At 42.2% G+C, this 18,425-nt stretch overlaps 1 protein-coding gene across 6 annotated transcripts in view; it reads left to right on the top strand.

The window, feature by feature from the left end:
• The window catches only part of LOC110526531 (synaptotagmin-7), a 107,565-nt gene that overhangs the window by 71,577 nt on the left and 17,563 nt on the right, over positions 1-18,425 (top strand). For all 6 annotated transcript variants that reach the window (XR_005052236.1, XR_005052235.1, XR_005052237.1 and 3 more), the window contains 2 exons: positions 3,414-3,767; positions 6,743-6,868. Coding sequence is in view for 3 of the 6 variants with exons in the window: in XM_036980918.1 (XP_036836813.1) it covers positions 3,414-3,767; positions 6,743-6,868 (480 nt within the window). In the remaining 3 variants the exon portion in view is untranslated. The remainder of the gene's footprint in view (positions 1-3,413; positions 3,768-6,742; positions 6,869-18,425) is intronic.

The raw sequence follows: 18,425 nt of genomic DNA on the forward strand, positions 1-18,425 counted from the left end.
AATCTAATTCCCTCTTTACCTGCCTTCTTCACTCCTCTACTTTTTACCTCCCCCCTCCTAATCAAATCTAATTCCCTCTTTACCTGCCTTCTTCACTCCTCTACTTTTTACCTCCCCCTCCTCCTAATCAAATCTAATTCCCTCTTTACCTGCCTTCTTCACTCCTCTACTTTTTACCTCCCCCTCATCCTAATCAAATCTAATTCCCTCTTTACCTGCCTTCTTCACTCCTCTACTTTTTACCTCCCCCCTCCTCCTAATCAAATCTAACTTTTTCCCCATTTCTGGTCTGTAATTGGTTTCTAATTTAAGGTAGCCATGTGTGTCTATGTTTCTGCTGTAAGATATGTCTCACTCTCCCCTCTCACTACCTCTGCCCCTCCTCAAGGCTCTTTAATTACAAATCTCTCAAGGTTTTTAGTTAGTTTAATTGACTTTCTGGGTAGGGGATATCTGAGAAGCCCTCCTTAAGTTAGCAGGGGGAGGATACAGGCAGCAGATAGAAGGACAAATAGCCTGCTTGTCCATTTGAATGACAGGGTAGGTAAGTAATTTACTATACATGCAGAGAGACAAATGAAATATCTATTTGCAGTTGAATGTATTCAACCTTGGACAATAGAGATATTGAAATAGTAGAGAAATGTACAGTGAAAGAATTAGGTGTTGAGCTGGCTACGTACCCTGTCATGGGTAGGAGCTGTAAAAAGCCTAAGACAACTTAATGACATAGGAGAAATGTATTTCTGTGTGAATTGGACTCCAGATGTCTGGCTGGCCCTATGCCACGTATTCCATCCAGATTTATTGATGAATCATTCTGTCAGTTATGACAAAAATATTTGTTGGACTGTAAAATGTAGCGCATACTGCAGCTGATGTGGAGCACACTGCAGCTGATGTGGAGCATACTGCAGCTGATGTAGAGCACACTGCAGCTGATGTGGAGCATACTGCAGCTGATGTGGAGCATACTGCAGCTGATGTGGAGCATACTGCAGCTGATGTGGAGCACACTGCAGCTGATGTGGAGCATACTGCAGCTGATGTGGAGCATACTGCAGCTGATGTAGAGCACACTGCAGCTGATGTGGAGCATACTGCAGCTGATGTGGAGCATACTGCAGCTGATGTGGAGCATACTGCAGCTGATGTGGAACATACTGCAGCTGATGTGGAGCACACTGCAGCTGATGTGGAGCATACTGCAGCTGATGTGGAGCACACTGCAGCTGATGTGGAGCACACTGCAGCTGATGTGGAGCACACTGCAGCTGATGTAGAGCACACTGCAGCTGATGTGGAGCATACTGCAGCTGATGTGGAGCACACTGCAGCTGATGTGGAGCACACTGCAGCTGATGGGGAGCATACTGCAGCTGATGTGGAGCATACTGCAGCTGATGTGGAGCACACTGCAGCTGATGTAGAGCACACTGCAGCTGATGTGGAGCACACTGCAGCTGATGTGGAGCACACTGCAGCTGATGTGGAGCACACTGCAGCTGATGTGGAGCATACTGCAGCTGATGTGGAGCACACTGCAGCTGATGTGGAGCACACTGCAGCTGATGTGGAGCACACTGCAGCTGATGTGGAGCACACTGCAGCTGATGTGGAGCATACTGCAGCTGATGTGGAGCACACTGCAGCTGATGTGGAGCATACTGCAGCTGATGTGGAGCACACTGCAGCTGATGTGGAGCATACTGCAGCTGATGTGGAGCATACTGCAGCTGATGTGGAGCACACTGCAGCTGATGTGGCGCATACTGCAGCTGATGTGGCGCATACTGTAGCTTGGCACTGAATGCATCATTGTTGGAGATGCAGAGTGGAATTATTTTATTGAAATACTTTTATATGATGTTGTTATCTATGACCTGCTGCTTTCATAGATACACTTCTATCTCTGAATCACATTTATTATTTATATTGTTATATTTTTCTCTTGTCGCTGATAGCTTGGAAGCTTATCCATATCTTTCATACTTAATGCATCCATCCATATTATTTCTTCCCTTCCTCTTTAGATTCTTTATGCCATATAAAAGGTACAATGATAATACTTTGGATGAGATGAGTGAGAGGAAGGATTTAGGCAGTGGTGATACAGAGAGAGAGTGGGAAAGCATGATACTGATGAACTTCAATCAAACCAACCTAATGTCTTATATTATATACAATCCAATCAAATCTGATAGCACTTGTAGATTTTCTGGAATGTTTAAAGCAACGACCGTACACTCATCAAATTTGCTGTAACCGCTATTAGCACATACCATATACCATCCCAAGACACTTCCATACCCACTGACCATTCATATAATGACTGTAACACTCATTCTCACTAACCACAGCTCATCTTCAGTCAACACATTGTCCTGAGATGTATGTGAGCTATCTGAAAGGCCGTGGGGTGGGGGGGCAAAATGCTGAAGTATGACTGGTATTAATCTGGTCCACAAATCCCTCCCCTTGGGGGCCTGCCTCTGGTGCTCTCCAGTAGAATTACTACAGCGCTGTGGAGCTAGCCCAGGGCCCACTGAAGAGCACAGTCAACACAGCCAAAGACTGTAAATCCTCCAGCGCTGCACTAGCCTAAGACAGAGGCTGTTTAGCCAGAGCTTACAGTAATCATGAAGGGCAGAAATGGAAGGGGGAGAGTAGGGAAACACTATTAAACTAGTGTAAAAGCAGACGGATGATTAGAAAGACAGAGAGGTTTGAGGGAAGGGAGAGGGTTGTTTGGTCAAATGAATGGGTTGAACTGATGGGTAAGGCAGGCAAGATGAATAGAGCTGACAAAGACCAGTTGACCTAAGAGAAGCAGCATAGTGTGAGAGTTAGCTAAGAGGCTAGTGTAAAGTCATCACGGGTTAGAGGAGGACAGATGAATGGGATGACAAAAAAGATGGATAAAAGGAGGAGGAAGAGGTCAAGGTAAATCAGGGAGAAAAGTGACATGAAAAGGGTAAGAGCAGTGGATGAAGGAAAATTGAGATGAAGGCTGTTAGCTCCTGTTTGGTGTTGGGCTGAGCACTGTCAAAAACACAAGCCTACCCACAGACTGTCAGACACTCACATACAAGCATCTTCTACAACTGTATAACTGCTGCTAAACTGATTTAACCTGACAATGCTCTATTTCCTTTTTTCATCTCTCCATACCCTCCTTTCTCTATGTTGAACTCTCTGGGCCCGTCCTCATTTTTGTTCCCTCTGGTACTTGTATTGTACTCACACCATCACTCTCCCTCTGTATCTCCTGTTTTCCAATTATGTATATCTTCTGTCTATCTCTCTGGTTACCGCTATCCTTCTCATCTGTCCCTCTCCTTCCCTCGTCTCTCACGTGCAACTCCTGCAAAACCCTTGTTACCCTCTCTTCCCTTGCTACTCTGTCTGGTCAGTTTTGGGGACCCCTCCCTCTCAGCCGCCTCTACTCTGGAGCACATTCCATCCTCTGCAGCAGCCCGTCCTCGTCCCCTGGTGCGACAGCAGAGTCTCCAGCAGCCTCTCAGCCACCAGCCCCCTCCGGGCCCCAATGACCCCCCAGCCACCTCCCAGAGCCTGGGCCAGCTGCACACAGGGCCCGGGGGCGGGGGGCACCGGGGAGGCCCGCGGGGAGTGCGGGGGAGTCCGGCGGGGACAGGTGCTTCCCGGTACAGAGGAGCAGGAGGAGGACGCTCCAGGTCCAACCCAGGCAGCTGGGACCACATGATGGGACAGATCCGCAACAGAGGACTGGATGTCAAGTCTTTCCTGTGAGTCTGCTGATCTGGGAATGTTCTAGATTCTGCTCTTGGTTCTATTCTGAACCTGTCTGCACTGTCCTCTGTCTATCTCTTTGGGCTTTCTCAACCTCACTGTGTTGTCCTTATTATATCAATTCTCCCCCTTCTCCTTGGGTAATTGTCCTAAAGAGTTTCATATACTGTAAGATTCACTCCCAAAATGCCAAGCCTAAGCCATGTACTGTAGCTGTAATGACATATTTTAACTTCTTGTCTTTTGGCATTACTTTAATATGTTGTGTAATTGATGCATTGTTCTTGGTTATCTGTCTGTATGCCCTTTAGTGTCTGTCATTATCTTTGCATAGGTCACACTTGTCTACCTGAGGGTAGGGGACAAACTATTTGAGCTAATAAGTATGCTGCAGCTGTGTGTGTGTGTGTGTGTGTGTGTGTGTGTGTGTGTGTGTGTGTGTGTGTGTGTGTGTGTGTGTGTGTGTGTGTGTGTGTGTGTGTGTGTGTGTGTGTGTGTGTGTATATCACATGTATAGCCTGTGTGCATCAACATAGGTGCAGGGGTTAAGCAGCAGCATGTAGAAACTACATTGCATTGATCTCCTGTCTACAGCATCATTACTCCCACGATGGACTGTCACTATTAGATACAGAGAGAGATAAAGCTAGAGAGGAGTAGTGATGAAGGTTAAACTCAAGGAGACGAGGAGGAGTTGTTGAGGTGGAGAGAGAGTTCAATTCACTGTGTGGATATGGATGAAAAACAACCACTTCCTAATTCAATTTAGCTATAACTTTAACAATATTCTATGATAAAGCTAAATGTACCTAATGTACCACTAAATGTACTTTTCACCATACACTTTAAGGTTCCCAGAATAATTAGTCATCAACCACTGTACAAAACAGTAAAATGTATTTTTTTATTACCCTGCAATTAGCAGTACTTCAGTACTTCACAGACCCCTCACAGCATATTGGAGAGAGTAGATCTACTGTAGGTAGAGGAGCGATCTGGAGGCCAGAATCTCCTGACACATTTGATGGTTTCACCGATTTTCCAATGAATCGGGTATTGAAATGATTGGCTGGGGATGAACCATTTGTTTGGTAAACAAAACATTGATTCCTTCTCCTCCTGTGTGTGTGGACGATGATGGATGTCTGAGGCTGTGTAGGGCAGCCTGCGGACACCCCCGACCCCTCTGCCCTCCACTGGAGTCTCTCTGGCCCATTAACACAGGCCCCAGACCAGTGACCGCCTCACTGAATCATCACTCAATAAAAGCACGGCAGATATGTGGAACATGGAGGGAGATGTGGCCTTGCTCACAGTCCCTGTAAACATGAATCTTTCTGGACTGGGACCAGGCTCTGGGGGATGGGAGGATGGGAAAAGGTGGAAAGAGCTAGGCAATGGAAAGATCTAGGCAATGCGGACTGTCTAATTGTTATGATTTTCTTTATATTGCGGATATGCAGAGATGCAGAGAATGAAGTTGGGTTACTTTTTTCTCCAACATTGTGACCTTCCATTATAGAGCTTTGCTTTAGGCCTATAAATTCATAGCAGTTGTGTTCCTCTATTGTATTCACCTTTCCTTATTGTGTTTCTGTGCACCAATGGAAAGTCTGCAAAACTATGAGCAAACCAACCTTTGTATTGAATACATGGAATTGGATTGTGATGATACCAATGAATGAATCCTGCACAAAATGTTCTTTTTTTTTTCATGAGGAATGATATTTGATTTAATGTGACTGAAATGGTTTGGTGAACTACCACCTTGGATAGTACTTTATTTTGATCATCATGATTTAGTGACTGTAAAGAATGTGTATTGATCTACTTGGATTTTAAAACACAGACAACATTTCTGTTTTGTCTGCTTCGACTCAAGAGATAAGTATGGTTGCGTTAATCTTTTTGCAGGCGGTCGTGTTCTTTTGATAAATGTCATTTTGAGAGAGAGAGAGAGAGAGAGGGAGAGAGAGAGAGAGAGAGAGAGAGAGACGGAGAGAGAGAGAGAGAGAGAGAGGGAGAGAGAGAGAGAGAGAGAGAGAGAGAGAGAGAGAGAGAGAGAGAGACAGAGAGAGAGAGAGAGAGAGAGAGAGGGAGAGAGAGAGAGTGTAGAATGGCAGAAATAGAAATTACATGAAAATAAAATATTTGGGTCAAAGATGGAGGGAAAGAGAAACTGCTATAAGAGGGAGGAAAAGAACGAGCAGGATAAAATGCCAATAAATGTTTACATTGTGATGAATAGCTGTATGATACACAGACTCCATGTGTCATTTAGGTAGCTGGACATGGAGCAAAACATCTTCAGCCTCCTCACAGACTGCACTAAAAGATGATAACTACTACTATTAACTACACACTACGAGTTTGTCCCCCAAAGACAATATGTTGTGATATTCTTGTGCAAGTAGACCGAAGATGATTAGAGAACAATGAAGGTCAGAGTGGGTTTTGTTGAACAGGGATCAGGAATGTGTTTTGTAAAGGCCCTGTGAGGGAAGGAAGAGAATGATGGAGAGAGTTAGACAGGACAGGGTTCAGAGAAACAGTGACTCACAGCTTTACACAAACCGGGGAAGAGGATCCCTTAGGGGAAGCTAAGGGTGTGTGTGTGTGTGTGTGTGTGTGTGTGTGTGTGTGTGTGTGTGTGTGAGCAGAAGTGTGTGAATGTTTGCTTGTTAAGAGCACTGTGTGCCTGGCCCCTTTCAGATTTCTGCATACGACTAAAGCCTGTAACATGGTACGCTTCAAAGCTCACAGAAAATAAACCATCTGTGTCTACAACAGCTTGGGTTCAATTAAATGTTTTAAGGGTGAGGTTTTGTATCAACCCAAGTGATAATATGTAAATGTTTCACCAATCAATATCACATTGACCTTTCTTTCCTCTTTACAGTTTTTTTTAAACTACCTGTCTCTACTCTGTCTCTGTACTCGTTGTGTGTGTGTGTGTTGTTGTGTGGAGCAGCGAGGGGAAGATGGTTGTTCTGTCTCTAGCGATCGGGCTGGCTGAACAAGATGACTTCGCCAACCTCCCAGATCTACAGGAAGCACCAGCGTGCCAAGAAAACTCAACTCCACCGGACAAATCAAGGTACCAGCCAGGTTACGAACAAAAGAAAGAAAGAAAGAGAGAAAGAAAGAAAGAAAGAGTGAGTTGAGAGATAAAGCCCTGGTGAAATGAAATAAGAGAGATTGAGGGAAAATAGTTGGTGTAGACTTCTCAGCAGTGTGTGTGATGTTCAGAGCAGATCCTTGTGGTCCAGTTTTGAAGCTGCTGTGTGATCGGCATGATTCACAGTGAGAGGGAGCCTATAACGACCCAATGGGGACGCTGTAATTGGAACAGAAGCATCTGATTGGTTGGTTTCAGTGTCTTGCTGCTGTGAGAGTCCTGAGTTAGTACATTAGTATCATGATTAGATATAGTCACCCTGAGAAGGTAGCAGGAAGTAATGAGCTTAATTACATATTCAACAAGCTTCTGCTCACCTTGTCTCTGATCCCAGGCAATCAACCATTGCCCAATTCCCTCTCATGGTTGAAATAGGAATTAGCAGGTAATAACACTAGAATGTCCTTTCATCAGGTGTTAACTATGTGTCTACATCCTGTCCCACTTCATTGGTCCTAGCCTTTGTTTACTTTTGCCAGTCTAAGTCAGCTTTGGCTTTGTTTCCTCAGTTTTTCCATCTTTCCTTTTTCATGCTCCCTAGTTCTTTTCATGCTCCCTCTCATCCTGCCTCACCCTTGTTAGCCTGTTTGCCTCCCGCTCTTCCTCGCCAGCTCGAAGAGGGTTTGATCTGCGTGTCTCCGTTCCTCAGCAGGGAGCATGGTGGGGGCGGACTCATTATTCTGGAGTGTGGTCCCCCCGTGTGAAATGCCTGTCTAACACTTCTTCTGCCACCGACTCCATATGCATTCCCCAACAGCTGTCAGAGACAAACACGCTAACAGGAAATAGGAACCAGAGCAACTCTTGTGGTGAGCTAACAGCTAGATAGGCTGCCGTGTTATCACCTAAAACGTTCTCAGGACTTGAGTGCTCTGCTTGCCTCCTGTCCCTCATGGGTAGTGGACTGTACATAAATCCCTATTATTGGGTAAGGAGTCCTACTGTGTAAGGTGGTGTAGTAGTGAGTGCTTTTTCATGGTAGCATTCAGTACATTTCTGTCCCAGATGAGCTCTTACATTCATCAGACGATAGTTTGTTTTCACTGAATTTTTCTGATGTAGACTATTTTGTACGGCATCTTATGATTTCAATACCATTTGTAATGCCTCCTGGAATTTCCACATTTCCTTTGTACTGAGTTCTAAAAGGAACAAAATATGAACGATGGTAGATGGAGTTCTGTGCAGCGGTCAGAATACATACGAATCTTGTTCTGAAGGAACGTTATTGTGCTGTATTGGCCTGTGGGTTTGTCCTGTCGTGGTCATATGCTAATCGTATTTCATGGTCATGCCGCGGTTATGACCTGTTCAGCCTTGAAATGCCTACATTGCAGTCACGGTGTGGAGGCACGCCTGCATGTTCATCTTCTCCCTCTTCCTGGCCGGATGCCTGTCCAACACCCGTCTTTAATCAAAGCGATCTGGTGCGAGGCACAGTCGCGTGGGCCAACTTGTCTAGTGTCCTTCCACAATGAATAACCACTTTCAATCATCATCTCTGTCCATCTCCCAGTCTCTCTAGTTACCCCTGTGTGGGTCCCAGTGCCCTTGCCTTGCCCACCCCTGGCCTTATGATGGATCCCAGCAGACTGAAGATGATGGAAATGGATGATCCCTGTGTGTGTGTGTGTGTGTGTGTGTGTGTGTGTGTGTGTGTGTGTGTGTGTGTGTGTGTGTGTGTGTGTGTGTGTGTGTGTGTGTGAGAGAGAGAGCACACATGCTGTCAGACAGAGAGAGAAACCTTTGCTCTCAGGTTGATAGAGAAATGTACACTCACTGCCGAAAAGACAGAAGTATTCACTCAAAGAGAAATGGAACCATTCAGATGCCTAGAAACATACAGTTCAATGAGATGAATAAACACACATACAGGATCAGATGAAAGGGTGTAAACTGACATTGACAGACAAAGCATATACCCGCTGTCCATACACACACCTTACTGTATATTAGAATAGGATGTCCTTGCATAGACAGAGAAAGGGTCATTGGCAGAGAGGGAAGGTCAATCATTCTCTCAAATGGAGAATATGTTCTGCTGCATCCGTGAGACCTGTCTTGTTTATCCCTGTAGAACCGAGTACAACGGAATATTATCTATTTCGGGCAGAGAGGGAATCTTTATTCAGATGGATGGAGAATGATATGCCTTGGCTCATTCTCAGGAGACAGGAGTGTGCACTCAGATGCTTAGAAGCAGGTAATCAAAGCTTCGTGAGAAGCATAAACTAGAGGCAGCGTAATCTCTGTTTCTTTTGCTATGGCAGCTCAATTAGAAACGAATCATAGTGTTACAGCACAACTCTAAAGCCAGTGATAACCAAGCTCTATCCACAAGGAGATGAGGGAGGAAAACAATGGAATTATCCTGGAAGTCATTTGTATTTATTAGCAGTCTGGAAACATTTGTGCTGAGAGATTAGTGATGCTCCACAAAGTAGTCTAACCCCAATGTTGTCTGATTCTAAAGCATGCTACTGCAGCTGCTTCTATTGACCATTGTTCTGTTCTCTGACGATACCATTCTTACAGATATGATATCTGATCCAGAAAGTGTTTGTCTTGTAAAAACTCAGTGAGTACAGTATTCTGTAGGCTATACCTTAAAGCTGGTTATTGAAGTTGTGGTCATCGAGTCATGCACTGGTGGCTGAGGTCCATTGTGTCAGAGGCCTTAAGCCTCACGGCTGACTGGAGTCACTGGACTAACCCTCCCACCAACATGCAGTAGCTACGGAGTTTTCTCATGGCAGCTCGATATCATTACCATCTCCGAAATAAACTCTGCTGTAGCATGACAGTGCTAGCCCCCAGACACGCAGACACACAGAGGACACGTAAATAAGGAGCTCAACGCTCCATGCTCTTTGAGCCTGGACCACCAACTCCTTGGAGCCGGAGTTTCTTCATCTGGCCTGTAATCAAACTGAGTCAAGCCTTATAATTACTCTTCTGGCTTGGTAACGGTCTCCATGGCCGCCTCTGGAACTAGCTCAGGGTAACTTGATTGGCTGGGAACAGCAATATAGGTCAGCACAAAAGAAACATTTTGATAAAATGTCAGCTCTGTCTCAGGAAGTCATTCACCAAGCCTTGCTGAGGCGTTTGAGTCGGAACACAAAGTTGATTAAAGGAAAGCACAGTTATATAATCTGATGAAAAACAGTGAGAAATCCGCTTCGGAAGTCCTGCGTGGAAAAAAGCGCAGCATAAATTTACCTTAATCAATATCTAAGTGAGATATGAGGAGGAAATGACATCACTACCATCTCTTTACTTTATTAGTGTTTGTGCAATAAGAGGGAGTTTAAAGATCAGTTGAAACATCTACCAGCATTCACAGAGGTATCAACCAATCAGGAAAACTCAGAAGTATTCAAACAGCAGTTAGCTGGACAACATATAGTAGATGGCTCCATTAGTTGTATTAAGCTGGAGCGGAGGGAGGTGGCCTGCTGATTTGCACTGAGTGGGCTGACACCAGAGCTCCGGGCTCATCCTTCACAGCTTGGGGACCTGTGCTTGTGTTGCACTGCTCTCCTGGGGTGTTGTATGATCAGCATGCCCATATACTGTATGTTTATGGATACAACTCATCTCTCATGTTTTCGTCACTCCACCCCCTCTCCCATCATTAGAACCCACCCCTCACTCCCACTCCACCTCACCTCCATCTCCTCCCTTCATCGTGCTGCCCTCTACAACACCAACCCCGCCTCCTCTCAATTCATCTCTCCATCTCTCATTCTTTCTCACTGTCTCTCTCTCTGCCTCTCATGCAGTCTCTCTTCCTCCCTTGATCTGATTGATCTATTAACCCTTTACTTACCTTCCCTCCCTTTGTCAGCCCTTTCTTTCCCTCCCTCTACCTCTCTCTCTTTATTCATCTAATCGTGCTTCCCCTGGGGGTGTTGACTGGCGCTTTGATGGGATGATGTCAGAGCTCTCCGGTCCTCTGTCAGGGTGGATGACTGTCTGCCCAGGCAGCCTGGCTGGGTTACATCTGCATCACTGCTGAATATCACAACAGGGGAATGAAATTCCCCTGTGGGCAGCAAACACACACACACACACACACACACACACACACACACACACACACACACACACACACACACACACACACACACACACACACACACACACACACACACACACACACACACACAGATATGGAGATGGCGAAAAAGGAGCAGGGACACATAGACACTCCAGAGATTCACATACACTGTATGTAATCAAAATGCAAAACGTGTCTTGGGCTCAGCCTGTTTGGGGACCTGTATTTGATACTGAAGCAAGTCAATTGTTTTTGCAGTGAAGCACCACTGTTTCTCTCCAATAATAGTATGAAGATGCTCATATCATGCATATCTCATGGAGGCGTGCCTGCTATGAATGTTATTATCAAGAGAACACAGAAAGGTGTTCTGCTCTACCAAACTCATAATTTCCTCCATATAACACCATTAACTCTATTTAACTCCATCTAACTCCATTAACTATCTAACTCCATCTATATTAAGGCACAAGGCGAGACCCAAATGCAGACACATGGGGCGGATGGTTGGAGTCTTACAATGTTTATTAATCTAAAGGGGTAGGCAAGAGAGTGGTCGTGGACAGGCAAAAAGGTCAAAACCAGATCAGAGTCCAGGAGTTACAGAGTGGCAGACAGACAGGTTCATGGTCAAGGCAGGCAGAATGGTCAGGAAGGCAGGTACAGATTGGCAGACAGACAGGCTCATGGTCAAGGCAGGCAGAATGGTCAGGCAGGCAGGTACAAGGTCCAGAAACAGGTAAGGGTCAAAACGGGGAGGACTAGAAAAAGGAGAATGCAAAAAGCAGGAGAATGGGAAAACCGCTGGTTGACTTGGAAACATACAAGACTAACAGGAAACACAGGGATAAATACACTATGGAAAATGAGCGACACCTGGAGGGGGTGGAGACAATAACGAGGACAGGTGAAACAGATCAGGGTGTGACAATCTAACTCCATTAACTCTATCTAACTCCATTAACTCTGTCTAACTCCATTAACTCTATCTAACTCCATCTAACTTCATTATCTCCATCTAACTCCACGAACTCTGTCTAACTCCATTAACTCTGTCTAACTCCATTAACTCTGTCTAACTCCATTAACCTTAACTCCATTAACTCTGTCTAACTTCATTAACTCTATCTAACTCCATGAACTATATCTAACTCCATTAACTCTATCTAACTCCATGAACTATATCTAACTCCATTAACTCTATCTAACTCTATTAACTCTATCTAACACCATTAACCTTAACTCCATTAACTCCGTCTAACTTCATTAACTCTATCTAACTCCATGAACTCTATCTAACTCGTTCTAACTCCATTAACTCTATCTAACTCCATCTAACTCCATTAACTCTATCTAATGCCATCTAACTCCATTAACTCTGTCTAACTCCATTAACTCTGTCTAACTCTGTCTAACCATTAACTCTATCTAACTATATCTAACTCCATCTAACTCCATTAACTCTATCTAACTCCATCTAACTCATCTAACTCCATTAACTCTATCTAACTCCATCTAACTCTATCTAACTCCATGAACTCTATCTAATTCCATCTAACTCCATTTACTCGATCTAACTCCATTAACTCTATCTAACAGCATCTAACGCCATTAACTCTGTCTAACTCCATTAACTCCATCTAACTCTATCGAATTCCATCTAACTCCATTAACTCTATCTAACTACATTAACTCCATCTAACTCTATCTAACTCTATCTAACTCTATGAACTCTATCTAACTCCATGAACTCTATCTAATTCCATCTAACTCCATTAGCTCTATCTAACTCCATTAACTCTAACTCCATTAACTCTATCTAACTCCATTAACTATCTAACTCCATCTAACTCCATTAACTCTATCTAATGCCATCTAACTCCATTAACTGTATCTAATGCCATCTAACTTAATTAACTCCATCTAACTCCATTAACTCTATCTAATGCCATCTAACTCCATTAACTTTATCTAATGCCATCTAACTTCATTAACTCTATCTAATGCCATCTAACTTCATTAACTCCATCTAACTCCATTAACTGTATCTAATGCCATCTAACTTCATTAACTCTATCTAATGCCATCTAACTTCATTAACTCCATCTAACTCCATTAACTTTATCTAATGCCATCTAACTCCATCAACTGTATCTAATGCCATCTAACTCCATTAACTGTATCTAATGCCATCTAACTTCATTAACTCCATCTAACTTCATTAACTCTATCTAATGCCATCTAACTTCATTAACTCCATCTAACTCCATTAACTGTATCTAATGCCATCTAACTTCATTAACTCCATCTAACTCCATTAACTGTATCTAATGCCATCTAACTTCATTAACTTTATCTAATGCCATCTAACTTCATTAACTGTATCTAATGCCATCTAACTTCATGAACTATCTAATGCCATCTAACTTCATTAACTCCATCTAACTCCATTAACTGTATCTAATGCCATCTAACTTCATTAACTCTATCTAATGCCATCTAACTTCATTAACTCCATCTAACTCCATTAACTTTATCTAATGCCATCTAACTCCATCAACTGTATCTAATGCCATCTAACTCCATTAACTGTATCTAATGCCATCTAACTTCATTAACTGTATCTAATGCCATCTAACTTCATTAACTCTATCTAATGCCATCTAACTTCATTAACTCCATCTAACTCCATTAACTTTATCTAATGCCATCTAACTCCATCAACTTTATCTAATGCCATCTAACTCCATCAACTGTATCTAATGCCATCTAACTCCATTAACTGTATCTAATGCCATCTAACTTCATTAACTCCATCTTACTTCATTAACTCTATCTAATGCCATCTAACTTCATTAACTCCATCTAACTCCATTAACTCTATCTAATGCCATCTAACTTCATTAACTCCATCTAACTCCATTAACTGTATCTAATGCCATCTAACTTCATGAACTATCTAATGCCATCTAACTTCATTAACTCCATCTAACTCCATTAACTGTATCTAATGCCATCTAACTTCATTAACTCCATCTAACTCCATTACTGTATCTAATGCCATCTAACTTCATTAACTCCATCTAACTCCATTAACTCTATCTAATGCCATCTAACTTTATTAACTGTATCTAATGCCATCTAACTTCATTAACTGTATCTAATGCCATCTAACTTCATTAACTCCATCTAACTCCATTAACTGTATCTAATGCCATCTAACTTCATTAACTCTATCTAATGCCATCTAACTTCATTAACTCCATCTAACTCCATTAACTTTATCTAATGCCATCTAACTCCATCAACTGTATCTAATGCCATCTAACTCCATTAACTGTATCTAATGCCATCTAACTTCATTAACTGTATCTAATGCCATCTAACTTCATTAACTCTATCTAATGCCATCTAACTTCATTAACTGTATCTAATGCCATCTAACTTCATTAACTGTATCTAATGCCATCTAACTTCATTAACTCCATCTAACTTCATTAACTGTATCTAATGCCATCTAACTTCATTAACTGTATCTAATGCCATCTAACTTCATTAACTCCATCTAACTTCATTAACTGTATCTAATGCCATCTAACTTCATTAACTCCATCTAACTTCATTAACTGTATCTAATGCCATCTAACTTCATTAACTCCATCTTACTTCATTAACTCTATCTAATGCCATCTAACTTCATTAACTGTATCTAATGCCATCTAACTTCATGAACTCTATCTAATGCCATCTAACTTCATTAACTGTATCTAATGCCATCTAACTCCATTAACTGTATCTAATGCCATCTAACTCCATTAACTGTATCTAATGCCATCTAACTTCATTAACTGTATCTAATGCCATCTAACTTCATTAACTCCATCTAACTTCATTAACTGTATCTAATGCCATCTAACTTCATTAACTCCATCTAACTCCATTAACTGTATCTAATGCCATCTAACTTCATTAACTCCATCTAACTCCATTAACTTTATCTAATGCCATCTAACTTCATTAACTGTATCTAATGCCATCTAACTTCATTAACTCCATCTAACTTCATTAACTGTATCTAATGCCATCTAACTTCATTAACTCCATCTAACTCCATTAACTGTATCTAATGCCATCTAACTTCATTAACTCCATCTAACTCCATTAACTGTATCTAATGCCATCTAACTTCATTAACTCCATCTAACTCCATTAACTTTATCTAATGCCATCTAACTTCATTAACTGTATCTAATGCCATCTAACTTCATGAACTCTATCTAATGCCATCTAACTTCATTAACTCCATCTAACTCCATTAACTCTATCTAATGCCATCTAACTTTATTAACTGTATCTAATGCCATCTAACTTCATGAACTCTATCTAATGCCATCTAACTTCATTAACTCCATCTAACTCCATTAACTGTATCTAATGCCATCTAACTTCATTAACTCTATCTAATGCCATCTAACTTCATGAACTTTATCTAATGCCATCTAACTTCATTAACTCTATCTAATGCCATCTAACTTCATTAACTGTATCTAATGCCATCTAACTTCATTAACTGTATCTAATGCCATCTAACTTCATTAACTCTATCTAATGCCATCTAACTTCATTAACTCCATCTAACTCCATTAACTGTATCTAATGCCATCTAACTTCATTAACTCCATCTAACTCCATTACTGTATCTAATGCCATCTAACTCCATCAACTGTATCTAACTCCATTAACTGTATCTAACTCCATCAACTCTATCTAACTCCATTGTATTAAAGTAGAGAACACAATGAAATATTTCGGAAAATGTCAGTTTTCCACATAAGGCTACGCAGTCATTTGTTTATAACTTCTATTTAACTTCCATATAATGGAAGATTTTTAAAAAAATGTTAGAGATGAGGGACACTTCATCATTTCCATTTCAAACTTCTTTAATTTACCTTTGTTCAATTATCTTTCCCCACAACACTCTCCTTCCCTCCGGTTGGTTACACTTCAAGAAGTCTCAATGCATCCTTTGATTTGTTAGTATTGCTGCCGCTTTCATAAAATCAGGAAGCATCTAAAGGCATTTATCTAGTAGATGACATAACATTGTATGCGTCCCTGCAACACAATATACAAAGATATGCACATCAGAATGTGTTTGTTTCACAGTATGTCATCAGGTCCAGGTTCTCTTTAGCACCGTTAGAACAGAGTTAACACTACTCGCTTTTCTTGTTTGTGGAGCAGGGAATTACCGCACCAAAATAAACATTGTAGAAAAAATATGAAAAACTCCAGCGTACACGATTTTACCTCTGCATATTTATTGTCAACATTTTGGTACACATCCTTTTTCAAGACCTTGGAAAAGGTTGTACACCAAAACGTTGACAGTAAATATGCACAGAGGAATTGTGTGTGCAGGAGTTATTTATGTATTTTCTCTACGTCTCTATCTCAGCTTGTCATGGTGTCCCTGAGCAAGTGAGAAAATGTCCCCTCTCTGTCCCCTGGGATGGGACCTGCTGCTTGGTCTAATTAATGGGAGGATAGGTTAGGCTCTCTGACCTGGGGTTAAGGTCATATGATCAGTGTTCGGGTGTCAGGATCTGGCTAGGGATTACAGCATCGATCCCCAGGGGATGTAGTATTGAGTGTGTATTTGTGTGTCAGTATTTGTCGTGTGATGTCATGTGTGTGACGGTGCATATCATTTGTCATTGCTGTATTAAGACCACACAAACATTTGGAATAGTAATATCAAAATGTACAATATCTCTTGGGGGAGAGTCATTGTTCTATAACAGTCTGAGGTGTTGCGACGGGATTGGGCAGAGGAGTTAGAACAGGAGAAGGTTAATGTTCTGTCAGAGCCTGTTGTACGAGGGCAGGGTACAGCTGGGGGTGATTCTACAGTTTTCCTATAGACTTTTCCAGTGAATCAGCTGTTTGCTCCATGGCATCTTCACCCCCCTAGGGGCACAGCGGTATTTGGGTATGGAGAGAGGATGAGTAGGCATGACTGAGGTCAAGGGGCCTGATGACAATGTGGCCTACTGTCCCTGTCCCTGCTCCACAGGAGGTTTAGATTGCCTTGGTTTCTATTATCTCCTTATGGGAGGTAATGGTTACCCGGCCGTATCCCTAGAAATATAATCACGGTACCATACAACCTTCGTTGGGTGTGTACAGTTTGGTAACCATGGTTACTCCAGCCCCAAAAGGATGAATTATATAACCATTGAATTTGTGAGGGAAGGAGAGCAATGGACTAGTCTTTACTTTACAGTAGCTCATATCAATGGACTAGTCTTTACTTTACAGTAGCTCATATCAATGGACTAGTCTTTACTTTACAGTAGTTCATATCAATGGACTAGTCTTTACTTTACAGTAGCTCATATCAATTGGCTAGTCTTTACTTTACATTAGCTCATATCAACGGTCTAGTCATTACTGTACATTAGCTCATATTTCGCTGGCTTCCCATCAGTACTCAGAGCCCATCAGAGCTCTCCTATGATGTTTATAGCGGTCCACTACACACATAACCTCCCTCAATATTAGCCTACTACAGTGGTGTAGTGCTGTTGTTTAGGTGTGTGAGTGCAACAATCTGTTAAAAATGATGTCATAACTTCTCAGTCAAAGTTTGTACCAACAGATATAGCCTATTGAATATTATTATAGAATATGCATAAAATGCATCTTCCAATTGCAACGTCTGCACTATGCCCACACATATTGTCTCAAGAAAATGGTATAGTTTATATGTTTATTTGTCACATGCTTCGTATACAACAGGCGTAGACTAACAGTGAAATGTTTACTTACGGGCCCTACCCAAATATGCAGAGAGATCACCAAGTTAGGCATATGTAATTTCAAAATAGGCCATCATCACTGTCAATCGTTAATAATCGTTAATAATCGTTAATAATAATGTTCACGTTTTACTGGTGAAATGTCCAAACTGCGTGAAAAGGAGTGCGTAGCTGGCTGCAGGGAAGTCAGGCGCAGGAGAGCAGAAATGGGTAGCAAACGGAGCCCTTTATTGAGGCGAACAAAACACGGTACATAGAAACTAAACAGACACGGGTTACAATAACCCGGTGTAAACCAGCCTGGAGTACACATACATTTACATATAACAATTCCACACACAGACATGGGGGGAAACCGAGGGTTATATGCACGGCGAGTAATGAGGGAATGCAAACCAGGTGTGTGGGAAAACAAGACAAAACAAATGGAAAATGAAAGGTGGCGATAGCTAGAAGACCGGTGACATCGATCACCGAACGCCGCCCGAACAAGGAGAGGGACCGACCTCGGCGGAAGTCGTGACACTGTGTCTACATGCAGATCATTTGATCTCAATCAGTTTCATGGGAATATGCATGTAGAGCTTCT

Source organism: Oncorhynchus mykiss, chromosome 6, assembly GCF_013265735.2.
Source record: "Oncorhynchus mykiss isolate Arlee chromosome 6, USDA_OmykA_1.1, whole genome shotgun sequence".
Taxonomy (NCBI): Eukaryota; Metazoa; Chordata; class Actinopteri; order Salmoniformes; family Salmonidae; genus Oncorhynchus; species Oncorhynchus mykiss.